This window comes from Pungitius pungitius, chromosome 8 (assembly GCF_949316345.1).
Source record: "Pungitius pungitius chromosome 8, fPunPun2.1, whole genome shotgun sequence".
Classification (NCBI taxonomy): Eukaryota; Metazoa; Chordata; class Actinopteri; order Perciformes; family Gasterosteidae; genus Pungitius; species Pungitius pungitius.
The window spans coordinates 18681481-18698148 of NC_084907.1; the positions used below are offsets into that span (position 1 = coordinate 18681481).

Here is a 16668-nt window from a genome sequence, read left to right on the forward strand (position 1 = left end):
GAGGAAAGGCCAACAAACACAAACAGGGTGGAAATACACCCTTCTATTCTATGAAGAGTTTTCCCAGTAGTGAACATGACGTGTGACATTTATTTGGGTATTTAAATCCTTATTTATTCAGAGGAGATAAAGAAGGTGCCTCTGCAGAGGAGAGGTTCATCAAACACACTGACATTTGGGAGATAGTTCAACACCTCTTGCCTGTGATAGTTCCTCAAGCTGCCATTTGAAGTGCGCTGGACACGTGGGAGGGCAGAAAAGGTCCCGCTCTCATTCGCAGAGAAGAGTACGAGGTCTGAGTGCCCAGCGGGATCAGGGAACGCGTCACCATTGACTGATGAGTCAGGAGCCGTTTGTGTGTGCGCGCTTGAGAGAGAGAGAGAGAGAGAGAGAGAGAGAGAGAGAGAGAGAGAGAGAGAGAGAGAGCGCGCATCTTTGGGGTTTCGTTGCCGCTCTTTCATCATCTCTCTGATCCTCTGACACACCCCACCCCCCCCTTCTCTTCCTCCTCAGTCTGCAGCTGCCTCTACTTCCATTTTCTCTACACGGCTACAAGCGGTTGGTGCAACAAACACACAATGCACCTTTGCATCCATCGCAGCACCGGCCCAGGCCTTACAAGCGGGTGGACAAACAATGAAAAATCAGCGGAACAAGTCTGCGTCCGGGCTGAAACAAATGGCCAGTACCTTCTTTTCTACCTGCCAACTAATGCACGTGAGCTGTTGGAATGTTAAGAGGGCTGCAAGTCAGGTTCAACACCCAAACCTGGGCTCTCTGGGAGAAAAGGCTGCACAGAAGGTGTATGTGTTTCCCTTGAGAGCCCGTTAACATGTGCACCTGTTTAAAGGAAATTAGCATTTGTGCTATGGCAGGACATCAGAGGCCAAAGTGATACTAAGTCAGCTCATCAGTGAGACTGGCCGGGTAGAATGAGCACATCAGAGCGCTGTAATTAGACAAATGGAAGAGCACTGCATCCCAAAACTCCGGCCTGATTGAAGTAATAAATCAAAAGACTTCTGTGCCTTGTGCGCATCACCTGTGAGACCCGGTCTCATTTCAACGCAACGCTCCGATCAGCGGGTGGTGCTTCCTCTGTATCTATCAATATGTGCAACTGCAGCAGCTATATGGTGAGAGAGACGGTGGGAGAGAGGTTGAGGAGGGCACACTGTCGCCTTAACGAGTGTGTGTCCTTGGTGGTGCGCTGGTCTTCAGGGATTGGCTCCCATCTTCACGTGGGCGAACGGGTGTGAACCGACATGCAGACGGCGGGGGGGGGGGGGGGGGGGGGGGGGGGGATGGAAACAGAAAATGGGGATGGAGGAGGAGAAGTGGACCTCAACCAATTAACACGGTACCAGGCTACCAGACTCGCTCCTTTTCAAACTCCTAATTGGATGCGCGCCTGTTGACGTTCGAGACCGCCCCCGAGCGTGCACGCGCATGGGTGTGCATGCGCGCGGTTAGGGAAGAAGACATCCTTGATAGATGATAGATAGATGAAGGAAGGCAGTGAGAGTAAAGAGAGAACCGGATGGGAGCGGATGAAAAGCAAAGCCGACATCAAGGCCCCAATTAGGGGCCAGAGCGGCTTGATGCCGCTGGTGGAGCGAGCCGCAGTGAGAAAGCACTGAGGAGTAATTAAGGCACCATATCTGGAACCTTGTTTGATGCTCTCACGACCGCAGCAGAGTGTGTGTGTGTACATTACGTCAGATATGTATAAAAGTATGCAGTGTGGGTACAGCTGTCTCAGCTCACCCCACGTGGTAAATGTGCTAATTTTTTGTTTTCTACAATTGGAAACTTATTATTAGTTGGAAACATTTCAGAACGTCTTCTGACTTTTCTCTCTTCTCTGACATCATACTGAAGTGAAGGAATGAATAAATTGCTAAATTAATTAACCAATGAAATGAATCAGCATTACATTACATGTCATTTAGCTGATGCTTTTATCCAAAGCGACTTACAATTGCATTATAACCACTAGATCTAATGTGTTTTTGCACAAATGAAATTCTAACTCAGGCTCAAACTTCTCATTGAGCCAGCTCAATTATTCCTGGCTGCGCTGTGATGTTGGAGCCAGTAGGATTTCAGCAGCCACCATTTGGCTACTGTAGGAAATGGGCAAACGGGAGGAGCAGACTTTTGTTCTATTATTCATCTGCATGAAGTAGTGAGGAGGGAAGGTCCTGCCAGAAGATGCTGAACATTCAATCGGCGATCGTGATTTGTTTCCTCTGTTAGTTTGTGATCTTGTACCTAAACCCCAAGTAGGATAAAAGATAAAATGCATTTGGTACTTTTGTATTTTAGCCCATGCCTTCCATGGCAGTCAATCGGTCTGTCCGTGGCTATCAAAGCTAGTCACGGTGTTTACACAAGCCCTGCTAAACTGCTCTCTATATATTAATGAAAGCCTATTAAGCCCCTGCACATGATGAGGCTGTATCACATTATGGGCCTGTGTACACTAATGCGATGAGGAACTACTAACCATTAGCAAAGGCCAGTGAGGAGGAGGGCAGTTTGCGCTGTGTGTGCACGTTTGGGTGTGTGTGAGCATGGAGAAAGAGACCAAGACACACATTGAGACCGTCACGTATGGAGAGAGAAAGACGGAGAAAGAGAGACGGGGACTCCATGCGAGACGACCATGCCGCCATTCGTCTGACCGATTTCCCTCGCCGGTTTAGAGCATCTAGAAGGAGGGGATAAACCGCGCACGTGTCCGCGTGCACACAGACACACATAAACAATCCTTTTAGCTACTTGAATTAATAAGTCCCAAAGCAAGCTATGGTCAGTCCGACAGATAAGAGTCCAATTACCTAATTCACACAGTGCGTTTAGAGCTCTGCAGGACTGAGAGTCTGACGGGGATTGGAAGGGAAATACCAACGATTCAATCATTGCGGTTTTATCTCCCGTTCCCAGTTGCTTCGTTTCCGTTCAGTGTTCCTGTGCGACAGCGGCTTTCAATCAGTGACACGCGCTGAACGGTAGCACTCACGTGCAGGCGCCCGGTTTAAAGCAGCTTGGACTATTAGCGGAAAGTTAGGTTGGCAGACGTAAGACATGCCTGCAGAATCTGTGGCGTCTTTAAAGTCACTCAATTCAACTGGGGAGTAGACTAACAGCCTGAAATAAACTCAACGTGTTTCTCAACGAGCGCACACACAGCAGACAAGAAGAGAGTCGAGTGAATAAGTTATTGGACCAAGTGGGAAAAGAAAAAAGGGAGAGTATTCACTTTGACCAAAAAACACCTGCTTAAACCTGTGAAGTTTTTACTTATTCTCATAGTTCCTTAATCTCCCCTTTCCCGCTCTCTTTCTCACTCCCTCTCGTCCATTTCTGTCAATATTATTTAGTGTGAATACCTCCCTCTCTCCCACTTGCCTTTCAGCAACGTCCACAGATGTTATTTCAACTCCCTCCTTTCCTTCTTCCAAATCATAATAAGCCCTCGATCTCGCAATCTCTCCTTTCCTTCCAACCTCTATTTACATGAATAAATAACTGTCAATAACGGAGCTCTCTGCGGGCCGGGACAGCCTAACCATAGCACAGATTCACGGGAAAGGTTTGTTTGCCGATGCTTCATCATGTGGGCCCCCTTAAATCAGAAACCGCCATATAAGTTGACACCCGTCCCCTCCATCTTCCTCATCTCCATCTGGTCTCATCCATTACAACGATAAATTCAGAGAGGCAGTAAGCATGCATGCGGAGGGGGCGGCCTCCTCTCACCTCTTTGCACCAGCATGGTGACCTCGCTGCCTTTGGGACATTTGCTGAGCAGATCCACCACCTGGTTGTGCGACATGCTCTGCACATTTCTCTTGTTCACCTCCACGATGATGTCCCCCTCCTTGAGGCCCCGGCAGCGCGGGTAGTCCACGATCTGCTTCACCCTCTGCCCCCCGCCCCCGGGGCTGTCGGCGATGGTGAAGCCGAAGCCCTTGTCCCCTTTCTCCATGTGTACGGTGATGAGCTCCGGCTGCGTCGCGATGGACGAGGCCAGGTTGACCACGTCGCTGGAGTAGCCGCGCTGGGAGGAGGTGTCGGAGGCCACGTCGCCGGAGGGGCTGTGCGGCCGCGGGAGGCCGTTGAGCGGCGCCCCGCCGTTGGTGGAGCCGACGTTGTCGCTGTGGCCCCCGTGGCTGGGCGGCAGGTCGTAGCTGTGGGAACCCTCCTGGCCGTTGACAATGATGGGGTCTTTGTTGTCGATGATGGCCACCGAGGTAACCAGGCTAGTGTTGGGGTCATCGGGGTCAAAGGGCAGCGGGTAGCCGCGGCACAGCTCCAGGTTCACCATGGAGCCGATCGGGATGGACTGGAAGATCTTCACGACTTGGGCGTGGGTGTAGCCCAGCACGCATATGTCGTTGACGCTGACGATCACGTCGCCTAAAAAAAGGTGGAGATGGGAGTTGATTCTGTGTGTCTGGAGTTTATTTGTCAAAGCTTCACCTTTACTTATAACCATATTGGCCACACCAACCTGTCTCCATTTTGCCATCGAGGGCGGCCGGTCCGTCCAGGACCAGGCTCTTGATCTGCAGGAACTCGTCTGGCTCGTCGCCTCCCACAACAGTGAAACCGAACCCCCGGCGACTCTTTTTCAGCTTGGTATTGATGAATGTCCCCTTCAGCTCGGAGCGGTTTCGGGTGAAGAAAGGCTTCCCTCCTGAACACACAAACGCAGACAATTTAATTTATGTCTTTGTGCTACACCGGTGTAACAACCCAAACCGAATGAAGCCGATATGGGTTCACCAACACTGCTTCCAATCTGTTGATATCTGGTGAAAAGACTCACTGGCATGAAAAGGGTCCAAACGGATAACGTCTGTGTGTTTTGCTCCAATGGAATAACATCAGACAAAAAAGACTGAATGAATAGATCATCTAAAATGATAGGCATGTGGTAGAACATCTTATCCCAAACGCAAATGAAGATCACATGATACCAGAGAGGGTTTTTAATGAACATTCAGATATCCACTATTCACATTTCACAGTGGTCTTTTTTTCACGAGAACAATCTAAACCCAATTACTCATTCTTTGTTCCTCTGCCTCATTATCTGGGATTAAGGAACCAACGAAGAGATGGGATCAGTCTAACTCAGAGGCTTGAGAGAGGTATTTATCCACCGGCTTTGCTGTCCGGAACGTGGAGAGCTGGTAACAGCAGCTGAATACAAGGACCCTCTGAGATCTAACTGTTTATCAGACGGGGAAGCCAAATGCCACAGAAGGCAAATCTGCACCCTTCACAAAAATGTATAGGGAGGTGATGCCAAAGGTGGAGGAAAGAATGAAACCTTGTTCATTACAGAAGAGGCATCACAGAGGAATTTGTGCTTCAGGTCAACACTTGATGCATTTTTTGCTTTTGCAGGTTGTGCAATGCTTAGTTTCAAACATATCCATATCCATTTGGGCCTTCGTTTGACAGCATAGAAATGAGGGTGCAGGGATGCAACAAAGGTTCCAAGGATGTCTTTGGTTAATGGTATGCGCTGTAAACAGCAACAAAGACGCTTCCATGAAAAGCATTTTTCAGAACAGTAGAGATCTGACAAAACTGAACATAGATGGCGTCCTTATCCACACGCGGTCCAGAGATATAAAAGCAAACAGAGGAAGCAGGAGAAATATGAGCAGCAGGGAGATGGAAACAGACATTTCAAATGACGCCTTTCTCCAAGGAATGCCAAGGCCAGGGACAGCACTGTGCAGGGAGAGACTGGGGGGGGGGGACCGACAATTGAACCGAAGCAGAGAATGGGAGAGCGAATGGGATGCGAGCTAGAACATAAAGAGATCAATGAGGGAAAGGCAAAGACGTCCCGCAGAGCCGAATGTGGGGGGGGGGGGGGGGGGTGTAGGAGGCAGACGGGGCGAGGCAGTTTAATTCTCTGCCCTGGCTGTGCTAATTAGACACGCCGCTCGTGGGAGGCTGGCATAAAGGGAAGCTGGCAGTAACGGCCAGACACTGTGTCTGTAGGTGTTCGGGTCGCTAAACAGTGGGCGAAATCGGGCCATTATTTAACGCAGAAGACAGAGCGTCACAGCAGAGGCTCTGTGTAGATCAACACGGGGGGCTGCAATGAAAACGGAGAAATATTAGAACCATCGCTGAATTTTTCTGTAAAAGCAAAAATGCAAACACCGCTTTCCCAGAAAAATGTGGTCTGATGTATATACCAGATAAGAAGAATCATTAAGACTATATGTAAATCAATAAATGACTGCTCCTCTGTCATGAAATCTCTAACATAACATGAAGCAGAGGAAAACAAGCAACACGGGGATGATCTGAATTAGTTTTGTTTGTCATAATAAATGAATCCGGGTGACACAGACCGGAAGCTGAACGGTAACAAGCGGTCGTGGTTCGAGGAAGTCTGGCGGTGTCGATTGATGCCGATGAGAACTTACGTTTCTGTCCCATTGCGTTGGGCATTGGAGGTCCTTTCTGAGGGTCCCGGTAGGTCTCCTGGTGGTTGGCAGCATAGCTGGCCAGGGGGGGCCCTGCCAACGCAGAGTCCTCCATCCATTCTGTAAGAGCAAGAGGCACATATTCTCTAGACGGGGTCTGGGCAGGTGCACAGTTGCCCTACATGTAAAAGAAACTGGGGCTCCGGGTGTTTAGGGGACACCACAGGTGTGAAACAGAATGAAACATTTGCTGGTATGTGGTCTGCCTGATATTCAGTAACAAAACCTTCCTGAGACGTGGTTTAACTGGAACTACAACAATAAAACAATATTTTACATGTAACCCCAACCTCTCGTTTAAATAAATGTGGAGCGACCCATTTCCCCACAGTTGCCCTTTGTCTTTGATTAACCGCTTTGTTACAGCATCACGGCATCAGACTACAACCTTCATTAATATTCCCAACAGTGTGATGGAATCAATGCAAAGTTGCAAAGAACTGTGGAAAAACACTGGTTGATAGTATTGAGTTTTTCTCAAGAGATTGAGCTTTCAGACGGAGGAGAAAAATCAGCAGGTAATCAAGTGTAATCGAACGGTTTCTGCTGACTGAGCAGAAGGTGGAGTGAGATAGGAGACGTCCCGTGGGGGCCGGCCTGCATTTACAATTAATCTTCACCTGCGGGATGTCCTGTGAATGCATGAGGTTTAGGACTGGGAAGCACCGGCAACCCACGGTTATCAATTAGCTGTGTTTGGCCAGGGTTGCATGCTCAGTCATGACTGTAGTACTGGTAGCACTTAAAGCTTATCGGGAAGGAGGCTCTCTTCAGCAAGCAGATCATTTTTAGCAGAAGAAAAACCAGGAAACAAGTAATTATCGCAAACAAGTGTCCGAAAGTGAAAGCACAAATTAACTTAAAAAAAGGCTGCGAGCTACAGCCGCAAATAATAGTTATGCCTTTATGGAATGGCCCTTAGCAAATCATATGGCAGTAGCAGGCGACATCAAGAAATACAGTAGCAGTAGCTGTTAAAAAGACAATCTCACACACACACACACACACACAAGTAACTCAGTAACTCACTCAGTCAAACACATGAATAGAAAGAAAGGAAATGACGCCCTTGGTGGGGGCTCGTGAACAAACCTCGGATGTAGCGCTCACCTTCGGGTGGCTGCTGGCTTTGGGGCTGAGGCTGCTGAGGCTGCTGCTGTTCCAGCTGCCTGCGCCTCTTAGCCTCCAACATTGGATTCTCATACTGGGTCTTCCTGTTGATGTGACTGTTGGGACGGCGGGAGGAGGGGCGAGCAGATGCAGGTGGAGGAAGAAAGAAATGAAGGACGGGAGGAATTATAGGAGGTAAGTAAAAAAAAAGGATAGAAAACAGGGTGTAGGAGGAGAAGTAAATATTAGCAGGAAAGTGGAGTGCAGCAGGGAGGGGGGGGCACAGTGGAGAGGAAAAGGGTGGAGAGAGATCGGGTCAAGAGAGGGATGGACATGGCGATAAGCCTTGATTAATACACAGTGGAGCACTACACACAATACACACACACAAACCCCTCTCTTTCAGAGTGCGCGACACAATCCCATCAAATAGATACATTTTCACCTTCCAAATCTTCCACACCACACACCGTGGGTGGTGGACCACTAACGTCCAGGGAGGAGACGAACGGGAGGACATTGCAGACACAAAGAGGGTGAAATGCCACAGCCTCAAGCCCCCCGGGGGGGCTGCTTTGAACAAAAATGCTTGAAACATTTTTGTATTAATGCTGAGGCCCTGGGCTTTACATAAGATCAGATGCACACGCACGCACACATGTGAGCTGCATGTTTTCCCAAATGATAGCGAAACAAACAAAATGGCCTACATTTTGCAGCACGCAAAAGACCAAAATAGCTGCAGCGAAACTATAGCTGGAGGACAGTGGATACATTAGACCCGCTCTTATTTACAGTGAGGTCAAGAGTGAGAAAGAGGGGAATTATGCATTTTCAATTGCAAGAAGACCATTTTTCGCCTGTACATTTATACAGGAGTGCTGGATGCCTTTACATACTGAACATCACTTACTCAACATAGTAGACCCCGTACACCGGATCATCTATTTTCTCCCATCCTGGTGGAAGTTCTGCAAAAAAAAAAAAAATGGAGAAGTAGAAATTATGAGCGGCACAGAGGAAACGCTGAAATGAAAACTCAAGGCTGTAGAGTTGCCGGGGGGGGGGGGGGGGGGGGGCGCCGTGTATCAGCAGAGACTTTTCGCCTCCCGCCTGTGAGTCAGTCTGCAGGGTTCGAGCGACGCCTCAACCCAAAACATCCCCGTCCTTGGCTGAACACAATGGCAGTGTGGTGGCCTCAAATGAAAACCTGCTTCATATGAGGATGTGGAATTGAAAGTGGCTGCTCTCTCACAGTGCCAGACACCTTTACCGACTTTTAGAGAAAGTAAAGGAAAAAGTAAGAATATGGTGGGGGGTCCCACAGTATGTAATTGCCAAATTTGCGTTGGAAAGTGATGCGACGGCAGCATTGCCCTCCACGTAGATAATGTCATAGGCTTCTTATTGGCCAGTAAGCCTCTGCTCTGATGCATGAGTTTTGCATATCTTTAACCTCCACCAATTAGGCCTCGCCCTGTGTGCAAGTAGACGGTAATCACCATCATAAAACCTGGAGAGCCTCCCTCGTCTAACTAATGAGGAGGGCCCTCGGTTTGGAGTGGAGTAAGCAGCAGATTAAAAAAGAAAAAGGAAAAAAAAAAAAACAGAAACAGAAGCCAGCTGGGAATGTTTAAATAGTGTGCGCGTGACACACACCACCACGGGTGTGTTGTCTGTTACAACACACCGGCTAGTAAGCTAAAAGGTGTTTTACAGCAACCAGAGAAAAATCTGCATTTAGAGTCGTCGCTGTGACGCTCGCCAGCGGGTCGTGTTGCTGCAATTGCAGACCTTCGGCACCAGAAAACGCACAAAGAAAAAAGAAAAAAAGCACACGTGGCAAAAAATGCAAGGTTACAGCGTCGGTGCTGCTGAGCGGGGGTGAAGGCGCGCAGCGGGCACGCCGAATTATCATTCAGATTTCTGAACTGGAACATTAAATGGAATGCGTTCCTGCATGGCCTGCGGCAAAATTGTAATCACCCACTTGATTTCACACCGCGCTGGTTCCGCTCCTGGAGGAACACCTGTGACTGTGTGTGTGTGTGTGTGTGTGAGTGGGGGGGGGGGGGGGGGGGGGGAGACGGAGACAGGACATTTTGTGCAGCACCCTTCTGCACAGTATATAGATTTCTGTGAGTGTAAACACTAATGAGAGAGATGAAGAGAAAGGAGGCGTCTCCACGTCTTCCATCATCCCGACTTCACCAGTATATCGGCAGTTTGAGGGCGAGCCAAGCATGTTTAATGACATTTAAATATTTGCATCTCATTCTTTTGATACGGTGGTGCAATTGATTTCTCCTGAGTGCGCATGTACTACAAAGGCACTTTGTGAGTGTGTGTGTGTGTGTGTGTGTTCATAAAATGCTTGGGTCGGCACCTCCTCGCAGCACTGGAGTTAATTGCGTTCCTTCGCCCACTTGGCATTGAAACCATTTTGATCAATAATTATTGAATATATTCCTTCAGTGGAGGGCTGCTTTTGTGGACTCGTCTGATCTGACGCCTATAACACGCCGGCTGTTTAGCACAATAACCAATGGGAGCAGTCTGCAAAACGCTCTGTGCGTGATGTTACGTCTTTGCGATGTGTGTGTTGCTGTTCACCAAAACGGCCTTCTGCTACTGCAGGAACACTGAGCTAAAGCTAAGAATTGTGTTTCTCTGTGGCTTACCCCCTTTCACATGGCATTAGTCATCTGACTAAATATTAATTCAAAAAATATTGATCTCTGTAGCTGTGGCAGCAAAGAATTGATTTCAGGGCTCCCATCCAAGTCCCTGGGGCTGACGAAAACCTTTCCAATCCCATTTTACAAAACTGAAGGTGTTTACAAATCAAGCTAAAAAGAAGTTTTTTTAAAAAAAAGACGGAGCGAAATGTGTGTGGATCTATCGTTTTTGTCACTTCATTACAGTGTTCTACAATTATTATTCAGATCTCTCCTCAAATGGAATGACATCATTCGTTATCTGTGTATAACGATGCAGGGCACGGTCTCCACACACCATTTATCCTGCACAGGTGGCCCCGCTGCTGTGTCTGATGGACTAGTTAGTGTGCTGATGGAGGCCTGTCTTCGTCTGGCTCACACAGACACCCATTAGGAAATCATCACTGGTCTCGCATGTATGAAATGACGTGTGAATGTGTCTGGTTTGTTGTGTGGACGGCCTTCTGATCTCCCCCCGGTGTGCGTTTGATAAAACTCTGGGGCACGTACCAGGAGAAGGTCAGATCTCTGCCAGCCTGACGTAATGAGTCATTTCTAGACTATTGGAGCTCTTGTCATGGTCATCTCTGCATCAACTGCAAAGGATGTATGAGCCACCGGTGGAGTCGTTTCCATTATGCAGATTATTAACCGTTGTTGTGACTCCCAAATGTATGAATTCGCTTGGAAGGTTTTGAAATGCAACGGTGAATCAGACGTGTCCCAAAGCCAAGGTGACACTGAGTGTAAAAGAAGAGAATATCCTACCGAGGTCATTATCCAGCTCCTCTGTGTGTACTCCTTCTACTCAGCGGGATGGACAGCACAGCAGCACAGGATCGTGGGGAAATGGAAAGGGATAGCGGACAGGAGGGAAGGGGGGGGGGGGGGGGGGGAGACAAAAATATCTACAAGTCAGTCAACAACATCTGAGAATCACAGCCTCATACGACCAAAATCCCAGGGCCTTTCCCCCCCCCCCCCCAAACGACTGAATCCCTGTGTGTGGTTTGGTCCTGGTGTACAATTATAAGCCCCCCCTGAAACCCTGACATTGAAACCCCCCCTCCCCGCCCCCAATAAATCACACAATTTTATGAGCAACCATATTAAAATAGATCTTCTGTGTGTTCTCGTCTGAGCTGCATGACGCCATGGACACCGCGGGGCAGCTTCCTCTGACAAACAGCTGAGGGAGAAACCGTAGGAGAGCATTGCCACTCTAGGACTTTTCCGTGACTCAACACTGACACCCAAAGGCTGCTCGGGGAACTAAAGTGACTAAACTAAGATGTTTTCTCACACAGGCTTAAAACTTTGAATACAGGGTTGTTTTAATTGGCGGACATATGAATAGGATCTATTCTATAGTGAGGCAGAATTTGATAAATGTGTACTTCTGCAGTCGACAAACAAGAAAATAGAAGAGTCTGTAAGTTAATACCTGAAGCCATGTTCCACAGTCGGTGCCATATTTACAAGGAGTGTAAAACACGAGTGGAGGATTTTACATAAACACACAAAATCTCAAAAGGTAGTTGTGCTCCCGAACGTACCATCGTCCTCACATTCCTCCAAGGGTTTCTGAGGCTTGTCCATGCACCGAGGGTCTATCCAGGAGGTGGTCTTTGTATTGTGGCTAAACAGAAAACACACACATATAAACGACCCTGCTCGAAGAGTATTCATTAAAGAGACAGAATCTCACAAGGTCAAAGTACTTATGACAGACTCTATGGGCCTTAGAGTATGGTGGCTAAACGTAAAGGACATGCGGATGAAATTAACAATGGCCTAGATGTATTCCCCATTAGATTGTTTGTGACGTATGACATGTTAATGTCCCTTAAAAGTCCGCACTTTGTAAAGCTTTCAATTAACCCCCGAACACATCACACACGCAGTTAGGCAGAAACGTGGAGCGTGGGACAACTCGGATGAAATGTCTCTTTTCTCAAAGGGGAACTCGGGTCCTTTGCCTGGTCGTCAACTCACTCTATGAAGTAGACCTCTCCGTTCTCGGTGTAGGCCATCTCCCAGTTGTCGGGCAGAGTTCCCAGAGGATCCTCCAGGGGAGGATGGCTCAGGTGAGAGTTTGACTGCTGAGTGCTCTCCGTGGTGGCCGATGGTGAGGGGGTTCTCCCAACGTAGGGCGGGTCGCTCTTGCGCGGGGCGTAGGGGCGCACTGAGTGAGGAATCTCGTCTAATTCACTGGAATCGCCTACAGAATTCAAGGCAAAGGGTCACATTTCGGTTAGATGTGGAAATACTTATAGGCCCACAACAATGGCTTCCACTGGCTGGGAGGATTTTATTTTCTCATGAAGTGCTGGTTTCAGTTAAATAGTTTATAGAATCATGAAAACACGGAAAAGGGGTTAAGAACTACACTTTTGATGCCACTGCATCTCTAAATAGTTTCCAATGAAAAAATCTCACTTACACGTCCATTCCTCCGTGATGAAGTAGTTTGAAAGTCTTCAGAAAGCCTCATCTCTCCACCAGCAAACCGTGGCGGTCCGAGGACCTTCGGAAGCCTTTGCATGGTTTTTAACTAAAATCTCTGAGTCACGCTCGTAGCTATTGAGACATTTAATTCAGTTAAAAGAGCGCCGAGTGGGCAGTTCACGCCTGCAACCGTGACGTCTGAAGGGCTAGCACCTAATTTCCTGCGATCTCATCTTCACACCCACACCCAACTGAAACCCTCACAGCTTGCGCAATCAAAGGTGGCAAATAAACAACTTTTGGTGCCACCTTCTTGAAACACATGGTCGGAGCTGCTTTAGAGTCAACCTTGACGCGACGCCTGCTGACCCACTAACACACGAGAGGAGATAACCCGAAAACGGGAAAATAGTGTGACTCAAAACAATCAGAGCCCCGACGTCTGCATTGTGCTTCCTAGCGTTTGGAATTCAATCTAGTAAAATCTCCCTCTAATTAACAAATAACCAACCGAGTACAAAGACAAATTCCTCTATGTGTAACATATGTGGCAACAAATGGGCTTGAGATCCGGACTAAGAGGCGTTTCTACACATCCACACTCTGCCACTTGCAGCCAGATGGCACTATTTTACATTTTTTGACGCATAGATACAGGCAGATGTAGTCAAACCCGGAGGACCACTTACTCACCAATCAAAAGACACTCTTGTGTTCTGCTTCCCTCACCACATCAAAGTGCTGTCTCGACCTCCTTTCTGCTCTTTCTCCTACTTCATTTTTATGAGCTTATTCTCCTTCAGTCTCCTCAACCCCCTCCTTGCCTCTCCCTCCTTTCTCCGAACCAATCCCTCTCAGACTTTCCCCACTTTCCTTTCCTCCGGCCACTCCCTCTTTTCTATTTAATTTCCTGCCTCCTCGTCTCCCCTTCACTACCATCCCCTCCTACTTCATCAATCACAGCTAAATATTCGGTTTTCCCCTCCTTCCAAACGGAGCTGCAGAGAGCAGGGTCACGTTCCAGTGTTACACAGCAGAATAAACAGAACACGGCGCCTTCTCAGACTGCCGTTGAAGTCCGCTCTGAACTCGCTGACTTCACGTCTGCTCGTTTTTAAAAAGGTGCGCACTCCGGCTGAAGAAGCATGCGAGTTCTGCTGGTAAAAGATAATGAGAATAGACCTACAATGAGTGGCGTGCAGCCAGTCACTTGACAGTTAGTTGAAGGCAAAAATTGAGAAAAGGCGGAAAAAAATCGGTGTGAAAACAATAAGAGAGATTTCAAACTAACTAGCCTGTGCTCAGTGTGTGAGGATGATGAATGTGGCACATTATTGGCTGCTGCCTGTGCAAAGCTGGCAAATGTTAATGCGGACTATTGTATCCGTCAGTTTTTTTTTTTTTCTTCTCATCCAAGTGAAAGAAAAGTAAGCCTAAATTCGGCGGAGACAGGCACCTGGCTTCAGAAAATGTTTCTGAGTGACATAACAAGCGAGTGGTTATTGGGTTTCACCTCCGGACTCTCAGGGTAGAGCTGTTAAACAGGAAAAGAAATGCACATCTGTGCCCAACTAAACAGTCAGAGGGGGAAAAAAAGGACTCTGCAGGCTGTTCAGTGGTCCAGTTGAGTTACACACATCGACTGTACTTGTGAGGTTCAGCATTCACTTGCATTCCACCGTTTTGGGTTTGGTGGGTTGCTTCATTTTCAATTCAATGACCACATATTGTCTGTTTAAATCGTGTGTTTAGTCAATCTTAAACATATTGAGGCTTCAAACGCCTTGTTTCGCCCTCTCGACCATACAAAAACCTCAATGGGGCTACACGTAAAGGGTCATTCCAGATGTTTAGAGTTTTGTCTGTATAGATTTGGGGGAGCTGAAGAAGAGCAGGGCGAGATCAAACCCCCAATGCACTGGATAATACATACTTTATTACCCCCTACCTGACTGGTTAACTTCCAGGCCACTCCCACTTGGAAGGTTGTAAATACAAACGTTCTATTAGAGATGTAAAGTCCCCAAATCCAAGCAGAAAAAAAAAAATGTAATCCCAATAACAGCGACAGGGTTTCATTCATTTTCTCGGACTCGACCCTTTAAGAGTCACTGAAGAAGATTTGAAATAAACATTTGAAAAGGCCTGGTCAAGCACGCCTCCTTCCCGCTGCCACCTACCTGTGAAGCTACTGTTCATGTCAGGGAGGTCCTCGTCGTCCTCCTGCTGCTGCTGCTGCTCTCCGGGCCCTATTCCAGCATTGTGCATGTCATTGTAGGACTTGGAGCGTCGTCGGGGAGTGGAGTGCTGCGAGCCCGGCAGGCTACCGCTGAGCCCGTCTGGCAGAGGGGCATCACCGCCGATACCGCCCCTGTTAATTACTTTCCCACTGGGGGGCTGCACCGGTGGCTTGGGCGTCCCATAATAGTTTCCTAGGCAACGGAAGAAGGAGGCAGAGATGGGGGGGGGGGGTTAAATGAAAAAATATGGAGAAAAGGAGGGTATTATGGAGTAATATGGAGTAGGATGGGTCAAAGGTTTAGTTAAAGCCTTTGTATGCAAATGGGAGAAGGGGAGATTTCTTGATTGTTTGACCCACATAACGTTCAGACCACTTTGTTTTGACTTAAACTAAATTGACTCAAAAGGTATTTTTGAAAACATTACATAATTGTTTATCTGTAATATTGTATGAATATTCTGTTGAATCATAGTTGATAGGAAAAAATATTTTGCCATTGGATACACAAGTAGTGTGGTAGTTTTCTTAGTTCTTTGTTCAAAAAAATGTCTGAAGACATTTAATGGAGTAATTTGCAGCCCAATTGTCTTCCAGTGCCATCACAACATTTCAGCTTAACAGAAGAGAGGATCAAACATCCACAGAAGAATGGAAGAAGGAGGCTGTGCCATCTGAAAACCTGAATATAAAGCCACCATAATCTTAATATGAAGCATCCATGTATAAAGCCCATGGAAAAATAAATCTGTAGCAAAGTTAGCAAGCCAACACTGCTGTTGAAGGCAGCAGAAGATCAGCTCTTTGAGTCGTGACTTTAAAACATATCGCAGCCTTTTAAGTGACAGGCAGATATCGCAAAGCCTGTGGTTTCCTCCATTTCGGTCACTAGTGGAGAAGAGTAAGCGAGTTAGAAGCCCGTTGGCCTCGTTGGCTTCTCCTGGCGTGAAGTCAAAGGGAAATCCATTGTTATGGAACAGCGAACAAGCTAAGTGGACACAGCAGACACTTAATTAAACATTATCTGGCTGGATGGAGATGATACGCGGTGGGATTGTTGTTGTTTACAGTGTGAAAGCAGTGGCTCGGGTTTATCACCAAAGTGTTGTGTGCTACATCTGAACAAATGCATTTTCAACGATGGAATCTATTTTGTTACTAAATTGTCAATTTGCCTTCATGCTACTGTCTGATGTTCAGAGATTGTTAACAGAGTCATCAGGGACAAACTGTGAATTCAGCTTATTTACGGTACGTGATCTAAAGTGGGTGGGTGATCGTTGCACTTACAACGGGTTGTAGAACCCACACTGGATGACTACTTCCATCATGTGATTATAATAATGTCGTTAATGTTATTACAGCTAAAAGAGCCTCGAACACACCTAAAAGGCTTGTGTGTGTGTGTGTCTGTGTCCGTGCGTCTATCAAGTCAACCCAACAGCCAGGCAGAATCAGTACTTCTATAAAATCCAGCACATCAATTTTTCATAAATCTACCCTTGTGATGTTACTTATATGAAAGACAAAGCATATCACAATTTTGACAGCAGCCTTTTTAACTTTTCCCGGCAACTTTATCTATTCTGCTTTTACCATCAGCAGGGCTTTCCAGTGTCTCAGAGAG

General features: G+C 47.3%; 1 protein-coding gene across 1 annotated transcript in view; it reads right to left on the bottom strand.

The window, feature by feature from the left end:
* Nucleotides 1-16668, bottom strand: part of magi1b (membrane associated guanylate kinase, WW and PDZ domain containing 1b) — a 91662-nt gene that overhangs the window by 18821 nt on the left and 56173 nt on the right. Inside the window, exons 4-12 of the mRNA XM_062564148.1 lie at nucleotides 14983-15234; nucleotides 12350-12575; nucleotides 11911-11993; nucleotides 11123-11158; nucleotides 8548-8605; nucleotides 7617-7750; nucleotides 6465-6584; nucleotides 4520-4705; nucleotides 3740-4425 (exon numbers count right to left, since the gene is read on the bottom strand). Of these exons, the coding sequence (XP_062420132.1) occupies nucleotides 3740-4425; nucleotides 4520-4705; nucleotides 6465-6584; nucleotides 7617-7750; nucleotides 8548-8605; nucleotides 11123-11158; nucleotides 11911-11993; nucleotides 12350-12575; nucleotides 14983-15234 (1781 nt within the window). The remainder of the gene's footprint in view (nucleotides 1-3739; nucleotides 4426-4519; nucleotides 4706-6464; nucleotides 6585-7616; nucleotides 7751-8547; nucleotides 8606-11122; nucleotides 11159-11910; nucleotides 11994-12349; nucleotides 12576-14982; nucleotides 15235-16668) is intronic.